The sequence below is a fragment of the Colletes latitarsis genome, chromosome 11 (genome assembly GCF_051014445.1).
Source record: "Colletes latitarsis isolate SP2378_abdomen chromosome 11, iyColLati1, whole genome shotgun sequence".
Lineage (NCBI taxonomy): Eukaryota > Metazoa > Arthropoda > Insecta > Hymenoptera > Colletidae > Colletes > Colletes latitarsis.
This window is the reverse complement of record NC_135144.1, coordinates 7,755,760-7,773,678: the sequence shown is the minus strand read 5'-3', so window position 1 is coordinate 7,773,678 and position 17,919 is coordinate 7,755,760. Positions and strand designations below refer to the sequence as shown.

The 17,919-nt window shown below is 34.4% G+C and overlaps 3 protein-coding genes across 9 annotated transcripts in view; 2 read left to right on the top strand and 1 right to left on the bottom strand.

The window, feature by feature from the left end:
- Nucleotides 1–1,984: 1,984 nt before the first annotated feature.
- Top3alpha (topoisomerase 3-alpha) lies at nt 1,985–7,487 on the top strand. Its single transcript, XM_076777557.1, has 11 exons — nt 1,985–2,786; nt 2,861–3,207; nt 3,278–3,396; nt 3,474–3,820; nt 4,741–5,029; nt 5,110–5,608; nt 5,694–6,036; nt 6,103–6,661; nt 6,744–6,981; nt 7,051–7,292; nt 7,357–7,487. The coding sequence occupies exons 1-11, from the start codon at nt 2,604–2,606 to the stop codon at nt 7,395–7,397; spliced, it is 3,207 nt and encodes a 1,068-aa protein (XP_076633672.1). The 5' UTR covers nt 1,985–2,603; the 3' UTR covers nt 7,398–7,487.
- Nucleotides 7,488–7,672: 185 nt separating this feature from the next.
- Cby (beta catenin antagonist chibby) lies at nt 7,673–8,642 on the bottom strand. 2 transcript variants are annotated; one of them, XM_076777558.1, is made up of 3 exons: nt 8,073–8,640; nt 7,896–8,011; nt 7,673–7,808 (listed from the first exon to the last, which is right to left on the bottom strand). In XM_076777558.1, exons 1-3 carry the CDS (start codon nt 8,254–8,256, stop codon nt 7,716–7,718), a joined length of 393 nt encoding a protein of 130 aa, XP_076633673.1. In that variant the 5' UTR covers nt 8,257–8,640; the 3' UTR covers nt 7,673–7,715. The 2 variants fall into 2 exon arrangements, with proteins under 2 accessions (XP_076633673.1, XP_076633674.1); XM_076777559.1 differs by having other exon boundaries at nt 7,710–7,808; nt 7,911–8,011; nt 8,073–8,642.
- Nucleotides 8,643–8,759: 117 nt separating this feature from the next.
- Zip48c (Zinc/iron regulated transporter-related protein 48C) overlaps nt 8,760–17,919 on the top strand; it is a 50,863-nt gene continuing 41,703 nt past the window's right edge. For 3 of the 6 annotated variants that reach the window (XM_076777206.1, XM_076777209.1, XM_076777212.1), the window contains exons 1-4: nt 8,830–9,080; nt 10,841–11,222; nt 11,918–12,069; nt 12,143–12,228. In XM_076777206.1, the coding sequence (XP_076633321.1) occupies nt 8,973–9,080; nt 10,841–11,222; nt 11,918–12,069; nt 12,143–12,228 (728 nt within the window). In that variant the 5' untranslated portion in view covers nt 8,830–8,972. Of the gene's footprint in view, nt 8,800–8,823; nt 9,081–10,840; nt 11,223–11,917; nt 12,070–12,142; nt 12,229–17,919 lie in introns of those variants that run through there. The other 3 variants (XM_076777208.1, XM_076777207.1, XM_076777211.1) reach the window with 3 other exon arrangements.

Below are 17,919 nucleotides of genomic sequence, written 5' to 3'. Positions count from 1 at the left end.
GAGTTGTAAACAAAACTTATAGTGAAGGTAAAAAATATTTGTTTTTTCCTAAAGATTATTTTCTCTCCTTTTTCTACGAATATACCTTCACTATCGTCCTATGATTTTACTAACAATGGAGCAAATATAATAAAAGTAAGGAACCAAAAATAATAGCACGATATACATACATATTATAGAACATATTATAGGTTATATAATTACTGACAGAATTGTCGTTGAAAATTATTAATAAAGGCCGATGCATCGCATTGAAGCACTTTGACAAGAAACAAAGGAAATAATAAAGAAAACACGATTATCTCATGAAAAATAGAATAACCTGGGCATTCGATACGAGTGATGTAAATGTAAATTACTGTCATTGTGTGACTCACACAGATCCTAATCTGTTTCGATAGTTGGACGGCACACACGAAACAACTCTTGAGCCAACGGCTTGGTTTTAGGTTTGCCAAAAGCGATATCGGTGACACAAAATAAAAGCGAGCAAGAAACAATAACGACAAATGAAGGAAAATGAAAATAATAGACGAATAAAAAACGGGGTACAATATTTAGACCCTTGTTAAAACATTCAACAACGGGACCGTTTAAAATGTTTTAACGCCAGATAGTAAAGAATTTGTTTGTTAAAAAAAATCAGCTTCTTTTTATTTCAGTCTGAGGTTGAACCAGATTGCAAACAGACGCAGAATTAACTTATTCATCCCGCTTATTATATTAATATATGAGTGCATGTACCATTCTTTCACAAGAAGAAGGCACAACGTGTTTACATCCTCACTCTTATTGCTGTCCACTGACTCACAGGCATTGGTCGAAAATGGTGGCGAAGATCGGTGACAGCCAATCAGCGGACTGCAGCAAGAATGGGGATGTAAACACGCTGTGTCTTCTTCTCGTGGAAAGACGAAATGTATATCGAGCCACTATTCATAAACTAAATGACGCAGATTGTTCGCAATTATGAATAACAACGCGTTTTAAAATATGCTATTTTTGAATAATTTTGATAAAAGTAAAGCTTTTTATTGAAATTATCGTATTAAATAACAGTAGTTTATAAATATTGTTTTAAGGACCGTTTCCTTGTAAAAAAACTACGAATTCAAATGATAGAAAAATTAAAAGAAGAAATGAATATTATCAAGTTATTATAATGTCCAGATGTTATTTATTCATGATTGATTGTTTCCGATCTTCTAACTTAGATTTTTGTACTTACATGGTACTATGGGACTCCTCTAACGAGGACTACAAAGTTCCGTCTTGGTTGTTTGCAGTTTAAAATTGTATTTGGTTTTCCGCTGATAGTTTCGCTGTTGATTTATTTTCTTAATCAACTATTTTTTGTAATCGACGTAGTGACTCGGTACTATTTGATTATTTTCCTGTAGTGTATTTGTTGTTTTTGCGGCTGAATCCGCTTGTTCATTTTCACATGTGCCGACATGCTATTGAGGTGTACGAAGAGTAAAAGTCCTGCGGGGCACGTGTTTCCAAAAATCGGGAATTGTTACTAATTTAGCCTTTAGGACACCTTAACCTTCGTTCATTTGTAATCAAGAGTTTAAATAAATACAAATATCAGGATTTCAAAAATAGCGAGTTTCGTCAAACGACAATATCATAAACCTACTCGTCGAGATAATTACTGAAATCCTAACACTATACAACATCTAAGTCAAATAATAATAATAATAAGTTTTAAAAGTTACAGAATAATAAAACCTTTTTTTTAATACAAAAATAGACAGTATTGAAAGCAAAATTACTCCGAAAATGAGTATAAATCACGAGATACACACGTATTTTAGGAAGAAATTGTAGTATACCAAAATATCATTATTTTAAATTCGTGGAAATTCAATAATATATGATTTCCATTATTCACAAAAATTGCAAAGAAGTATATTGCTATACCGACATCGCAAACCCCCAATCAGAGATTAGTTTCAAGCGTGAGAAATATAGTAACACCGACTTGAAATTTTATATTAAAAATATTTTATTTATTTATTTCTGTAAACTGGAAAACCCCAAAGGTTTATAAATACTTACAAAATTGTGGTATGTCGCTGCGCGTTTGTACAACTGTAGTTAGATGGTTGAATCAGTTGACATAATTTTATGAAATGTAGATTGAAAGAGGTACGCAGCGATCCATCAAAGAAGTCTATTTTGCTACTGTCTGTATTCGTGAAGTTACATATTCTGCTGATGTGACTAGCATATTTTAACCTAGATTTGAAAAGTTAACACTTTAGCTGCCAATAATCACGTAATTCTCAGTGAACGAAAACAGTGAAAGATAAATAATTACGGTGTGAGAATACGATACGTAATAAATTAAAAATAAAATCGATACAAGAAAAAACTAAATAACAAAAGAACGAAATCGGAAGTCATTTAAATAACGCCGACAAGTTATGAGGGAAGAAAATACTTGTACCGGTAAATACGGTGGATAGTCCATAACAAGAACGTAAACAACATGTGACTATAATGGCGTCACTAAATACTATTATGGTTTATCACGATAATATAAAAATGTTATTTACATCATATTAATTTGTTAATTATCTTGTACATTTTTCATTATGTTAATTAATTTCACAAAGTTGTTTGATAATGTACTATTAAATTCGTTTAAATCAACACAGTATCGTTTTTTGAAAGATACACATAGTTCTATTAAAGTTATGAAAATCCTTAATGTTGCGGAAAAAAATGATGCTGCAAAAAACATTGCAAGTTATTTATCTCGTGGTGCCAGTAGAAGGGTAATTAAAATTTATTACAATTAAAACCACCAAGAAGTGCTAGGAAATAATAATTAATATTTTTCTTTTTATAGAAAGAAGGATTGTCTCCGTACAATAAAATTTATGAATTCAGTTGCTATTTGTGGAATCAGAATTGCGATATGATCATGACTTCGGTCTCTGGTCATTTGTTAAACCATGAATTTGTAGGATCGTATCGTAAATGGCAAGGTTGTCACCCATTAAGTTTGTTCGATGCACCTGTAGTAAAAACTTGTTTGGAAGAAAATTATATGAAAATTAAAAAAACTTTAGAAAGAGAAGTAAAAAAATGCAGTGCATTAATTATTTGGACAGATTGCGATCGTGAAGGGGAGAATATTGGATTTGAGATTATTCAAGTTTGTCAAGCAGTTAAACCTAATATTCAAGTATATAGGTAATAAACTAAATGCATACATGTATAATTAAGCTTTGCTTTGTATATTGATAAATCTATTTTTCCATAGAGCAAAATTTTCTGAAATTACACAGGCATCTGTAGATAGAGCTCTCCAAAATGTATGCGAACCAGACAAAGCAATTAGTGATGCTGTCGATGTACGAAGTGAACTAGATTTAAGAATAGGTATATAATAACGCTACTTCATTATAATAGAATTGATTCATTTGTGAAATTATATGTAAAAGAAATAATGCATGTAGGTGCTGCATTTACGAGGTTTCAAACACTGAGACTTCAAAAAGTATTTCCTAGAAGTCTTGCTGATATGCTCATCAGTTATGGTAGTTGTCAGTTTCCTACACTGGGATTCGTAGTTGAAAGATTTTTAGCTATAGAAAGATTTAAGTCAGAACCATATTGGAAAATAAAAGTAATGGATGTTCGTGATGAACTGTCTGTGGAATTTAGGTGGATGAGAGGAAGGTTATTTGAAAAATTACCTTGTGAGGTTTTGCTAGATACATGTCTAGAACAGCCTAATGCCACAGTACAACGTATCATAAGTAAACAAAAGAATAAGTGGAGGCCTCTACCATTGGACACAGTTGTAAGTATTGTAGTTCTAGCTCAAGTAAAAAAAGAATAAGATATTGTAGGATCTATCTAAGCGGCGGTGGTTCGATTAATTTAATCAATTTATTAGGTATTTAACAATACTTTATTCGCACTCTTACACGTCACGCTCTTTTTTACTCTTTCTCTCGATTCGCTCGACAATGTCTAACACAGTTCTTCGCGGCTCGTTTGTATTTATTTGGTTTACTACACTCTTATCTATGTTCGGCGGTTGCCGAACTCTTCAGTCCTTCTCTTTTCCGTGCTGTCGCTTCTCACTTTTGGGTTATTCACCCTTTTTTTTTTTGTACGTGGGGAAATCCTCATGGACACCCCGAGGCCCCAAATAGGAAGGAGCCTCGGGGTAATGCCGGACTCTTACCGGCTAAAACCCCACGGGAGGCACTCCTCCCACCGTATTCCCATTCAACCGCAGGCGTCTGGTCACCAGCACCCTGGGCCCCGTGACATGGGACTAAACCGCCGGTCGGGTGGCCACGTTGGGTGGATAACACCCGCGGCAAATATCCCATGCCCCGGGCCACTCATACACGCAAAGCATTCATACCGGTGTTTGGTCTGCGGGAGCTTTCGCTCCGACCTCACCAGCCTTCTCAGGTTGGTGACCCCATCCCTGCATCCCATCCCAGCGGCTGCCCCTATCCGCCACCTGGGGACTCGCCACGTAGGGGTTCACCTCCCCTGCCGCCTAGGCAACCAAACGGGTACGGATGGGTTATTCACCCATCGGCCGCTTGACCGCTCGCTCACCGCGTGTTAATAGTTTTTCAGCGGTAACCGTCTTCGCTGTTCCGCCAAAATTCGTGCGCGATTTCATAATTTAATTTTTAATAGCTTTTACCGGCACGGTTCCCTACAATATAATTCTAGTATTTTATTAAATAAATTTAGGAACTGGAAAAACAAGGTTCTCGTAAACTTCATTTAAATGCAAAGGAAACTATGAAAATTGCTGAAAAATTATATACCCAAGGTCTTATTAGTTATCCACGTACAGAAACAAATATATTTCCAAAAGAATTAAATCTTGTTCCTTTGGTAAATCAGCAAATAAATAATTCAGCTTGGGGTAATTTTGCTCAGCGATTAATAGAAATGGGAGTGAGTCCTAGACAAGGAAAAAAAAGTGATCAAGCACATCCTCCTATACATCCAACAAAATATGCTGACAATTTACAGGGTGTGTAGGCATACTTTTCAATTATTCAATTTGTCAGAAAATAGTTTTACATTTCATTGTAACTAATTATTTAATAATAGGTAATGAAGCTAAAGTTTATGAGTTTGTGGTTCGGCACTTTTTGGCGTGTCTTTCAAAAGATGCGTTAGGGCAAGAAACAACGGTAGAGATTAATATAGCCGGTGAAAAGTTTATTGCTAATGGGTTACAAATTATTGAAAGAAATTATTTAGATGTGTATATTTATGAAAAATGGAGTGACAAAGAAATTCACATGTACCAAGAAGGGCAGGTTTTTAGTCCAACTAGTATAGATATGGTACAAGAGGAAACATCTCCACCGCGATTATTAACTGAAGCAGATTTAATTAGTTTGATGGACAAATTTGGTATTGGTACTGATGCTACGCATGCAGAACACATTGACACAATAAAGTCACGTCAATACGTTGGTTTGACAGATGGAAAGTATTTAATGCCTGGGAAACTTGGAATTGGATTAGTAATGGGTTATGACAATATGGGATTTCAAATGTCAAAACCAAATTTAAGAGCTGATTTAGAAAAAGATCTTAAATTGTATGTTGGTTTAATTACTTTTTTAATAATGTTAAAAGTGATTTAGTACTTGAAACAAGTTTTAACTTTATATTTTTACATGCAGGATATGCGACCGGCAAAAAGATCCAAAAGAAGTTTTGCAAACTCAAATAAATAAATATCGCGACGTGTTTAAAGTAGCAACGGAACGTGCCAATTTAATCGATAATGCTTTAGCGGATTATCTCAATGAACAACCTATGGAAGCAGAAGAAGTACAAATTACTGTTCCATCTGAACAAGTTATCTTCAAGTGTCCGAAGTGCAAATTAAATATGGTACTCAGAGACAGAAAACAAGGCACAGGAAAATATATTGGTTGTATGGGGTATCCAACATGTAATAATGCAATTTGGTTTCCTCAGACAGTTGAATCTGTCGAAGTTCTGGACGAAGTTTGTTCAGAAGTAAGTATAACATACTATATAATATTTTCAAATTAAATAATTTATAACTCATAACATTATTTGTAGTGTTCGGGAAATATGCATAAATTGAAATTAAAATTATCTAGAAACGCTTTCCCAATGTATGGTACTTCTTATACAACTTGCATAGGTGGTTGTGATCCTTCATTTAATGAATTACTAAATATAAGGAATGAAAGTATCAAAATTACTAATCGAAGTAATGATACTGGTTATGATAGTATGTTTGATGGGTCAAGATCAACCGTCCTTTCAAATCCACGAACAGTAAGAAATAACGACATTCGCCAACCTCCGGTTGAAAATAGGACAAATTTATCTAACAATAACACATCTATAGGAGTTGTTCAAAGTCAGAATAGAGGTCGTAACAACACAAGTAGATCAAGAAATAACAATACAAATACTAAAAAACGAAAGAATTCTAGAAATGATGATACATGGCTCGATTCAAGTAATTTTACTTCTTCAAGCACTAATGTAAATTTACCAAGTACACAACAAAATACAGCATGGGGTGATATCGATAGAGATGCTGTTATCGTGTGTAAATGTCATGAAAATGCAATTCAATTAACAGTAAAGAAAGATGGGCCAAATCATGGTATAGATTTTCTGAATATTTATGTTAAAATTTATTATAATTATAATTTCATTTTATTATTGTTATATAATACACATTATAGGAAGATTATTTTACAAATGTGCTAAACCTCAAGGTACAGGTTGTGACTTTTTTCTTTGGGCGTCGGATAGTGCGCAGGAAACACAAAATAATATCAGCAGAAATTCAAATCATACACAAATTGCAAATACAAGCAGCAGACCAAGTACTTCTGTTGCTACTTCTAATACACGGGGACATTTTAATACATCCACATCATTGACTGATATTAAATGTCATTGTAATCAATTAGCAAAAGAGTAAGTAAATATTCGATAAATTTTTTCTGCTCCTGTCATTATATTAAAACCAATTTTTTGTACGTGTAGGCGGACTGTTCAGAAGGATGGTCCTAATAAAGGACGTTTATTTTATTCATGTCCAAAACCTATGAACGAATCTTGCAAATTCTTTCAATGGGTAGATGAAGATAGTTCAAATCATAATCAAACGTTCGGAGAAAGAAATAGTAACACATCTAGGGGAAAAGGACATGCGACACGTAAAAATGTACAAAGAAAGCCTCGGGCTACTGGCGGTAAAAGAAAATGCGGAAATTGTGGGATGGAAGGTTTGTATTTTATTTATGTTTTATTGTAGAAATTGTTGTGTTAAAATATGAATTTTTCTTTTAGGACATACAAGAAAAACTTGTCAAGAAAATGTAATGGATTAATGAAAGGAGATAATCGCTGTTTTGAATATAATTGCAAAATTTGAAAATGGTGATAGAAACAATTATTTTTGGTATTTTTTTATGATAAATTAATATCTTTTTTTTAAAATACACTGTGCCTTAAAGTATCGTTACAATTTGTATATACAAATCTCTGTGTGTATGTGTGTGAGGTGCGCGCGAGCGCGAGTGTATGTGCGTACGTTAATATATTAATAATAAGTTAACTAAACCGACATTCTAAATGTATGAGTATACATTTAGTTTTTGAGTACAAAAAGTGTCACACTATTAAATGTGAATTAATATATATTTGTATCAAGATTCAGTGCCTTTATTGTACACTAAATTTCTTTTTAATCTACCTAGCTCTTCTTTTTGCATATGAAATTCTGCCGTTGTCTGTGTCAACTATAGAATACATAAACAATTAATATTAAATATTAACAATATCAAATATATTTCAAAATTAGAATAAGAAAATAAAATATTAATAACCATATCAAGTAGTACTTCAAATTTTAGCTTCAACAAGTTGTTTTCTTCTTCCAATCTTTTCATTTCTTTCTTTAATTTTTCATTTTCCTTGTAGGTTCCTCCAATTTTACCAGATTCTAGAAAAATACAAATTTTTATAAAACATCGTAATATTGAAATTGTATTGCAATATTTTACCTGGAATCCATAAGCCTGACTCAAAAACAGTTTCATGATCACCCAGTTTCAAACGTATAGGACCAACATTTGGTCCAAGTTCTTTTTCAATTCGCTTTGGACTCAAATCTTTATTCACTAAAAACACTCCTACCTTTCTTGTTGGCGTCTTCTTAGGAGAGAATTTATTCGAAAACAAGGGCATTGTATATACCAATGATTTGAGGTTAACGGTTTATATAAACATACAAGTAAAATATCTGTTTATGACAATAAATATTTGTAACGTACAAACGAATCTTTCTAACTTCAAAATCGTGATGTAGAAAACGGTTCAATTTTGAGGTTGTGTTTAATTATATTAAAATTTATTTGTACAATCAATATACATATATTTAATAAATGATACAATAAAACAGGATAACAATGTTAATTTGTAACAATAGATTGATCCAAGTTGGAATGATATTCTGTTTATGAATAACATAGGCATGTGAGTCTCGACTGCTCGAGTATTTTTACTTTCCGACCTTTTAGGTTAGGGTGGATTTTTTACCCTAGTTTGAATGGATCTCTTCGTGCTTCCGTTTCAAATTTGGCATCGTTGCTTCCGTGTCATGAAAACTTCATTCGATGTACGCTCTACTCTATACATCGTCTGTGCTATTGTGAAGCTTAAACAACACCATCTAGCGTTTTAACTGCACACTAACTAGGTAGAAGTTTGTTGGAGGAAGAGAAGGGCAAGGTAAACGTATTGAAGATAGTGTCAGTGGTGGTGGTAGTGGCGGCTGAGATAAGTACGAGAGTTGAGTGTACGTCAGTGAAATTTTGTCCTGTAAAACAGTTTCTTATGTTCAGTTCATGTTATGGAGGTTGAGTTGTATAGTTTAAGGCGTCGAGAACTTCACGATTAGTACAATGATAAGGGGTTATTCGCGGATTACACAGGCACTGTTGGGTACGTTATTTACATGGGCCCTTACCGCAGCGGGTGCCGCACTCGTTCTTATGATTCGAGGAAAACAAGTATGTTTATTTCTACTTTCTTTTGTTTTAGTTCGAAAATTGAATAGACTTGCAAAGTACTTGCTCCCCACCACGTATCTATTGATAGTTTATCGGAAATAGGCATATTTCGTTCTAACCTTTTCTTGAATAGTGTATTCTAACCTTATCTGATTTTGTTGTACTTATATTGCGGGAATAACTCTTTTTTTGAAAATGTATGTCTGTAATTATTAGTCACTTGTACATGTCACGATGTAGTTGTGAGTATGATAGTTATAATACTTATTAAAATATTTTCTTTGTGACGTAATGTTCTGAAAATTACTATATTTAGTGAGCATTCAAGGTAAATACAAATTCCATTTAAAGATTGAAGTGAATCTTGAAAAGCGTGACCTTGAAAAAAGATTGCCAACCGACCATTACATTTGTTTAAATCGAAGAATTTTTTTCTCTTACACGTTTTTATGTCATCAAAAACCAACGAATATATTTACAGTCTATGTATTGTGTTACAAGAAGTAATTAATATTTCTTTTTCGTACAAGAATTTGCAAACTTAAGCGGTATATAAAACCTTTTCTGTAAGCGCACTGTAATCGTAAACGAGATTGTCAGTTCTACGATAGTATATTGTTTCTACAGCGTATCGTCGTGAACTGATATAATATTTAAGTTTTAATTAAATCGATCCAAAAGATTCTTAATATTTATACAAAACCACGATCAATACAATATACAAAATTACGCGTTGATATGTAAAATATGGTTATAAATTTCATCGTTATCTTTTGCGAATAATATTTGCGTTTCTTAATGGAAAGTTAACACTTGTTCGTTATTTAAGTTTCACCTGATAAGATTAATTACGTATTAACACTTTAACTACCGTGTGTGTTTTATCATCACAAGATAAACGGACTTTTTATATGTTTCAATACGTTACACAATAAATAGAAACGTGTACAGTTTTATAAATATTTGATCCGAACGACATATGTATACACGATTTTCACACGGCAATTAAGACGTTAATTATCGCGAACAGACGTTTTTCTTTTATGTTCAATTAAAAAGTGGATCGTAACTTACCGTAAAAATGATTATATTTCCTTTCCAAATTAGTTTCCAACCATCGAGACATTGAAAAATTGGATTGCAATCCGTCGTTGTTAATCCAATTTCACGCGAGTTTAACGATGCTCTCGCGCGTATTTTGAAATGTATACATATAACATTCTTCCACGAGAAGAAGGCACAGCGTGTTTACATCCCCACTCCTGTTGCAGTCCACTAACTCACTATTGGTCGAAAACGGTGACGAAGATCGGTGACAGCCAATCAGCGGACTGCAGCAAGAGTGGGGATGTAAACACGCTATGCCTTCTTCTCGTGGAAGAACGCTAAAGGTATCGTGTATACATCCCCATTCTCGCAGCAGTCGAGACAGCTGATTGGCTGTCATCGATTTTCGTCACCGTTTTCGACCAATACCTGTAAGTCAGCGGATTGCAACAGGAGTGGGGATGTAAACACGCTATGCCTTCTTCTCGTGGAAGAACGCTAAAGGTATCGTGTATACATCCCCACTCTCGCAGCAGTCGAGACAGCTGATTGGCTGTCATTGATTTTCGTCACCGTTTTCGACCAATACCTGTGAGTCAGCGGATTGCAACAGGAGTGGGGATGTAAACACGCTATGCCTTCTTCTCGTGGAAGCACGGTAGGATATTCACGGCAAAGAACGATTATAAAAAAGATGTCGCATTTTGTTGCAGCGTAAGCTTTTGGATGTCAGCCTAGGATTCGCGGCCGGTGTGATGATAGCGGCAAGTTATTGGTCGTTGCTAGAGCCCGCTATTGAAATGGCGACAAAGAGCAAACTTTACGGAATGGAGGGCGAATATGCGTTTGTACCAGTCGGAGTTGGATTTCTTATAGGCGCGGCCTTTGTTTATGGGACGGACGCGTTGATATCTTCCCTTGGCATTCAGTCCCCCAATGTGCTTTTAGCTATGCAGTCAGTCGGTACGAAAAAAAGACGCAAGAACTTTGCAAAACTAAAGAGTGACGAGGATTTAGACGATTATGATCCATATAACAACGTACAGATTTCCGATGGGAAACTATATACTCAAATTGAGTCGACCACCATCGATGGTATCTCATTTTTTTTTGTAACACCCAATTCTCTCTGTAGGCTTGGAAAATGGGATCAGTTCACGATATACACACGTATTATTCTGTATATGCAAATGTCAGTGTACACTCGCCCCTCTTTGCTTTTTCATATGAAACCAGCGATCAGCTATGCTCGGAAATAAGCAGTTTATAAATACATTCTATCTTTTACTGTTATTATAGTAAATTATTGCTTATTTCCGAAGTATGCTTTGTTTTTTGTGAAGTGTATTGTGTCTAACATTTTGTATTGTGTGAGTAGTACCTAGTGAATTCCTTTGTTAGTGTCACCAGCTTTACACTTTAAGTATGCAAGAGATGGTTGCACATGCATGGGAGTATTCTGTTAATAGTATGTGGAACTTACAAACACAGAATTAGGAAAATATAAATAACCAATTATTCTAATTCATCCTATAAATTTATAATCATTAGAATATATCGAATGTGTGGTTTGTGTTTCTAAAGTTCCATAATTCTAGAAAACTGATCTTATTAATCCTGCCTGCAGATCTAATGTGCAAAAATTTTAAAAGAGGATACTGGGTTTCAGAATCGATATGCTTCATTACACTTTGTTTTAAAACACAGAAAAAGGGGAAGGCATGATTTGTTTTTGGAAGTAATGGGTTAATATTATACTATAACATTTCTAACGATATCGCATTTTTCAGGTTTCAACGATCAACATACCAGAAGACGTCAAATTGCAAATATAAATAGACCGGCAGAACAAGGAGAACTTGGGGAAATTTATGAAGGTTTTAACAATGAACGTACAAACAATCAATGGAGGAGAGTTTTACTCCTAATTGTTGCTATAACGGTACGTACAAATTAATCAAATAACGTAGCAAGTTTTGCATGTACACGTATAACTTTTGTGATTTATGCATTAGGTGCACAATATCCCAGAAGGACTTGCTGTTGGAGTCGGATTCGCTGCAGTGGGAAGCAGCGCGTCAGCAACTTTTGAAAATGCACGGTAAGCGACACGTTTAAGTTACTTCCAAGAAAGACCTATGTAGATACGTTTCATTTAACAAAACTTTTACTAATGGATGAGAAAATGTTCCAGAAATATTTCCTTGTCCTACGATTTAAGTTCCGATGGCGCAGGCCATAGTTAACAGCAAGGTCGGTTCGGCTGAACGTTCAAAGTTGTGCCAATCGTACATGTCTTATAATATGTTTTTTTAGCGACGTAATCGTATTTTATCGTTTTCAAATTTGTGAGCCTGATACATATTGTTGATGTTTGGTCCGATCGACGTATGGTTGTAACCCGTGGTTTTCATGTTTGGCCCGATTTCTTTACCACGAGTTTCACACATTGTTGTAGTCGAAAGGGTTAAATGCGTCGTGTTAATGAATATTTAAGTAGAAAAATATTTATTTTGTAGAAGAAAGAGTTATATCTATAACACTTCCGAAAGCAGTTTCCATAGTGGAATGCTTTGTGGCATTGATTGCAATGACTACGCTTCAGCGGTATTTCGATCAAGACTTTAATTCGTGTAAACTGAAATTGCTCACTTAAATCAATCGTTCCTATTCTATTCATTACAAGAGCCATATAGGTTAAGTGCAATACTAACGGGATAACGGATTTCAGTTATCATTAAACGATTAAAACGATCGCTTCGACGACCGCGAAAATGTTTTGTTTTAACCGCATGCATTCTTTCTAAATTCGTTAATCTTGATTTTGGTTCAACAATTCTGATAGTTTGTGAAAATAGCGAAAAAAGTTTGCAAATTTCCCTTTATGTTTTGCGAACGCAAATAATGGAAAAGTTGTTATTCTCGGAGATACGACACGATCGCAGAAAGTCGGATTATACTCCGCTAGAGGGCAGCAGCGTAAAGTCACGAGGCGTCGGCATGGGTTACGGGCTCATTGCGTGATAGGAGGTCCCCATGAATGAGTTCTATGGTGGTCGGTTGCGAGTGCCAGCCGCAGGCGAAGTTTATTGGCAGCGGTGGGTGCCCGAGGCGAGGGGGAAGGGCACGTGTGGCCCTGGAATTCAACGAGCCCTAGGCGCCGCGCATTCCATTCCAGCTTCCCGCTTTCCCCGCTTCACGTCTTCTCCTCCTAGACTTCTCTCGAACTCGCTCTCTTTACCGCCTTACGCCTTTGACTTTGGAACACGAAGACGTTGCCTGCCGATGACGTACAACATACATCGAACGGTATGACGTTGATTCCATTTCTGCAAAGGCCAATCGAACTACGACAAATCTTATTTATAGAAAATGTCAATCATAATCGCTTGCTCCCTCATCTTCGACCTTTCCCTTGTTAGCCTTCGTTTTCTTACCCGTTTTTTTGTTTCTCGTAAAGATATTCTGCTCGTTTCCTACATCTTAAAGAATTCGGTCATCGTACCAGAAAATAATCGACAGTAGGCGATATTTCTCAAACAAGCAAAAAATCGGAATTGTAAAATACAATCGATTTCGGACGAACTAATAAGTGAGGTTATACGAATACGATTTTGTGTTCTCGACATACTTTTTCGAGGGAATCGAATTACTTTTGAGATTGTACTACGCATTTTACAATATACTATATGTGACGCCGAGGATAGGAGGGGGTAACCGCGATTATGATTATTATCATGGTTAAGGAGGTGCACGTGAGTCAACACGTGCTCGTAAATAGTTATTTCCGATTCTGTTAGCCAAGGATCGTCGTTTGATATACATGCACGGTTGCACCGTAATTCGTGGAAGTAGTTCCACAAGCTATAGAAAAAGAGAACGCGAAAGTCTACTGTTTCTATTTTTTCAGTCGCGTGCGCTTCTGCGCGTCTTTTCGCGCATTGCCAGCGCGAAAATAAATGGCACGCTCTTAGCGATTAGTCGAACGATACGACCGAAGTCGGCGCTGCTTTGGAAGAGAACCGTGTCAGGTTTGAATTCCAAAGCATTCAAACGACGACGCGTTGGACGTCGGACGTTAAGATCACGAGTGTCGGAAGCCCATTAACAATCCGTAGAATGAATGAACCGTGTCAGTGTTTTTTTTTTTCGGTCGCATGATAATTAAGAAATACAGACAAGACGTGTTTCAATCTTTGCTTCGCGTTTCTCAGATATACAGTAAGTCACAACCAAAACCCGTACACCACGTCGTACGTCTCGTAAACAAGTTTACGAATAATTTGGAAAAACAAATGATTTCGGATGGGAATTATACGAGTCTTTTTTATTTTTAGAAAATAATAGATTCTCTATGGGGTTGAAGTCAAAACAATCTAAAATAGAAATATTTGTTACTTTGAAGCAAATTTTTTATGTAATTAGCTATGTGTCCAGGATCTCGGTTATGCACGTTAATAATTTGTATTCTTATGAAACATAACGTATTATACAGGGTGTTCGGTCGTACTTAGGAAAAATTTCAATGAGAGATTCTAGAGGCCAAAATAAGACGAAAATCAAGAATACCAATTTGTTGACTGAGGCTTCGTTAAAAAGTTATTAACAAAATTATTGTTAAAAATTATTAATAAAATTTGTCTACCTACACGAATTTTTTTCTCGAAAGTGCGTAAGATTTCGGGGGTATGTCTATTCACCAAAAATAATTGTAATTGACCCTCGCAAATGAAAATAATTTTTGCAGAACGATTTGAAATTATTTAATTTTGTCGAAAAATTTCACACCTCCTCGAATTTTTTTCTCGAAAGTAGGTAGGATTTCGACGGCATGTTTAATGACAAAAAATGATTCTAATTGACCCTCGAAACCGAAAATAATTTTTCCGTGAATGATTTGAAACTTTTCAATTTCGCCGAAAAATTTCAGCACCGGTCCCCTGTCGATTTTTCTTAAAAATTAGTTTTTCATTTTTGATAATTTTATTTGGCGCCCTACAGAAAAGTTGTCTAATACTTTTTTGTAGGTACCCATGAGCTCTACTTCAGAAAAAAGTTTCATTGAAATATATTCACTATCGTAGAAGTTATGGCTGTTTAAAAATTAGACCATTTTTATGTGGTTTTTCTCATTTTAGGGGGTCAAGAAACAACTTTTCGTATATTTTTAGAATTTCTACATATTCTACACTAAAATACGCGTCGTTTGCTTTTTTAAACATTAAAACTGTCCAATCCGTTCAGAAGTTATGACGTTTTAAAGATTCACATGAAAATTCGGACAGATATTTCTGGCCAGAAATTAGATTTTCGGTAAACAATTTTTTTCTCGAAAATGCGTAGGATTTCAGGGGCATGTATAATGACCAAAAATGATTGTAATTACCCACTGTAACTAAATATAATTTTTTTAGTATGATTTGAAATTTTTTAATTTCGTCTAAAAATTTCTGTACCTACTCAAATTTTTTTCTCGAAAGTGGGTAGGATTTCAGGGGTATGTGTATTGACCAAAAATGATTGTAATTGATCCTCGCAACCGAAAATAATTTTTCCAGAATGATTTGAAACTTTTCAATTTCGCCAAAAATTTTCGGTATGGAACTTTAAACGTTAATAACTTTTTAACGAAGTCTCAATCAACAAATTGTTATTCTTGATTTTCGTCTTATTTTGGCCTCTAGAATCTTCCATTAAAATTTTTCCGAGTGGTGATCCAATATCCTGCATACATATCTATACAGGGTGCTCACGCTATTACTAGCCAGCGATTTCGTTTTTCGAAAACTATTGTGATTAGAAAAAATTGAAAGAGAAAAAAACTTTAGTTTTTTATGATTGAAAGGACAGTGTATATCGATTTTATATATTTACATTTTTTCACGAGAAATGAAGGTGACCTTCAATTTTTTAAATGATATGCCATATATGTTTTTATGTCGTATGGAAATATGTATCAAGACGGATTCATTCATGTACTATATGATGACTTTCGAGGTCATTGAAGTTCGGGAATAAAAGAAGCTTGAATATTTCATAACATTGTATTTATTCACACACTTTTATATGACATAAAAAAATGTATGGTATTCTATTTAAAAAATTGAAGGTCACCTTCATTTGTCGCAAAATAATGTAAAGATGCAAAACTGATATACACTGTTCTATTGGGCATGAAAAAACTATAAAGCTTTTCCTCTCGTACTTTTTTCTACTTATAATAGTTTTCAAAAAAATCGCTGGCTAACAATAGCGTGAACACCCTGTATATTTTACTCCTTTTATTGTTTTTTTAAATAATATACAAAATTTACAGATTCGAAATATAAAAAGGCAATCTAAAGTACAAGTAACATATATGTATATACTTATATTTATATATGTAAATGTATAATACAGTGACTGTCACTGAAAATTTGATTTCCATTTATGAATCGTGAAATTTCCAGTGAATGATTAAAATACATAGGCATATAGTTAAATGCTTCTTCATTTAAAATATTATAAAAGTAGAACAAAACTTTCAGTAATTGTTAGTATAACAAATGAAAATTGTCGGTACGTATGGAATTGGCCTATCAGTAAAAGTCGAACATTACTTATTTTGGTTTATACTTAATACATAAAGCTTACGCCAGTGGTGCTATAATTATGCTCCGCAGTGTAGTATACATGTGCATCAAATATATGGGAAATAAAGTGAACTGAATTATACAAATTTTGTATAATATAATAGAGACAAAGGAAATGTAATTAGTCGCGTGTTTATAAGTACAGATCCGTCAGTTTATAAGTATAGGACAGCAAAGAGTTAAAAATCATTGATCTATATGATGTATGGATCCTGTGGCTGGGTTAAGGGGCTTCTCTATTTTGTGGGATTAAAAAAAATCGAATTTTTTTTGCGTTTTCTTTTAGTATATAGTCTCGAAAATATATCTACCAAATATTAAATTGAAATTCGGAAAACTGACGAAGTTATAGTATTTTAAAATGTACCACGCGCATGTATAAGAACTGGACGTAAAACTTTAAAGTTTTTTTTCTCAAAACTCCATTTTTCGACACTGCGTAGACAATAACATGAAAAGTATTCTAGATATCAACATCACATTTATGCGGTATCTTTAGAACTGGTCTCTCTATCGCATGAATTAAGATAGCTGCGATAAATGCAATACTTTTTCTTTTATTAACAAACAGCATCCGAATATATGAAAATATTCAGTACCTTTTCGTAAAATAACTACCATTGTGCCATTTTTCGTTTTTCTGAAAAGATCTAACCTAACGTATCTATATTAAGAATATCTTTGGTTTTTGGATTTCGAATAACTTGTTCGTATAATATTGCCTACGCAGTCGGGCACTGTATGTAAGAACAGTTGTTCGTTAATCAACAAAAACTGCGTAATCAATAGATATTATGCGTTACAAAAATTCGTAAATATAGTTAAATGTATAATAAATATATCCACAAAATCCGGAGTGAATTGCTCTTTAATAGCCCGTAAAAAAAAATCCTACAAAGTAGAATGACCCCTTAAGGGGTAAAACCACAGTAAAAACCTGAAATGAAGCGTTTTTTTTTTGGATGGATGGAAAAGTAAGAGGATAATAATATTCAAGAATGTTATTAACCATGTCGTTAAGTGTTAAAAAAAAAATATTTATTCAAAAATAGTGCAAAATGACGACGCTGGAGCCATTCTCGCGAGGCGTGTTTTGAATTTGAGACGCTCTACGGCACACAGTGTAACTGACGCAAATTTGTATCTGGAAAAAAAACAAA

Excerpts from the sequence above, each read along its gene's own strand:
- Top3alpha (XM_076777557.1), top strand. The coding sequence starts at position 2,604 with ATGTTAATTAATTTCACAAAGTTGTTTGATAATGTACTATTAAATTCG. Across the intron at positions 3,397-3,473 it reads TGAACTAGATTTAAGAATAG|GTGCTGCATTTACGAGGTTT; the intron begins GTATATAATAAC and ends TAATGCATGTAG. Across the intron at positions 5,030-5,109 it reads ATATGCTGACAATTTACAGG|GTAATGAAGCTAAAGTTTAT; the intron begins GTGTGTAGGCAT and ends ATTTAATAATAG.
- Cby (XM_076777558.1), bottom strand. The coding sequence starts at position 8,256 with ATGCCCTTGTTTTCGAATAAATTCTCTCCTAAGAAGACGCCAACAAGA. Across the intron at positions 8,012-8,072 it reads GTCAGGCTTATGGATTCCAG|AATCTGGTAAAATTGGAGGA; the intron begins GTAAAATATTGC and ends GTATTTTTCTAG. Across the intron at positions 7,809-7,895 it reads TTGAAGTACTACTTGATATG|TTGACACAGACAACGGCAGA; the intron begins GTTATTAATATT and ends TGTATTCTATAG.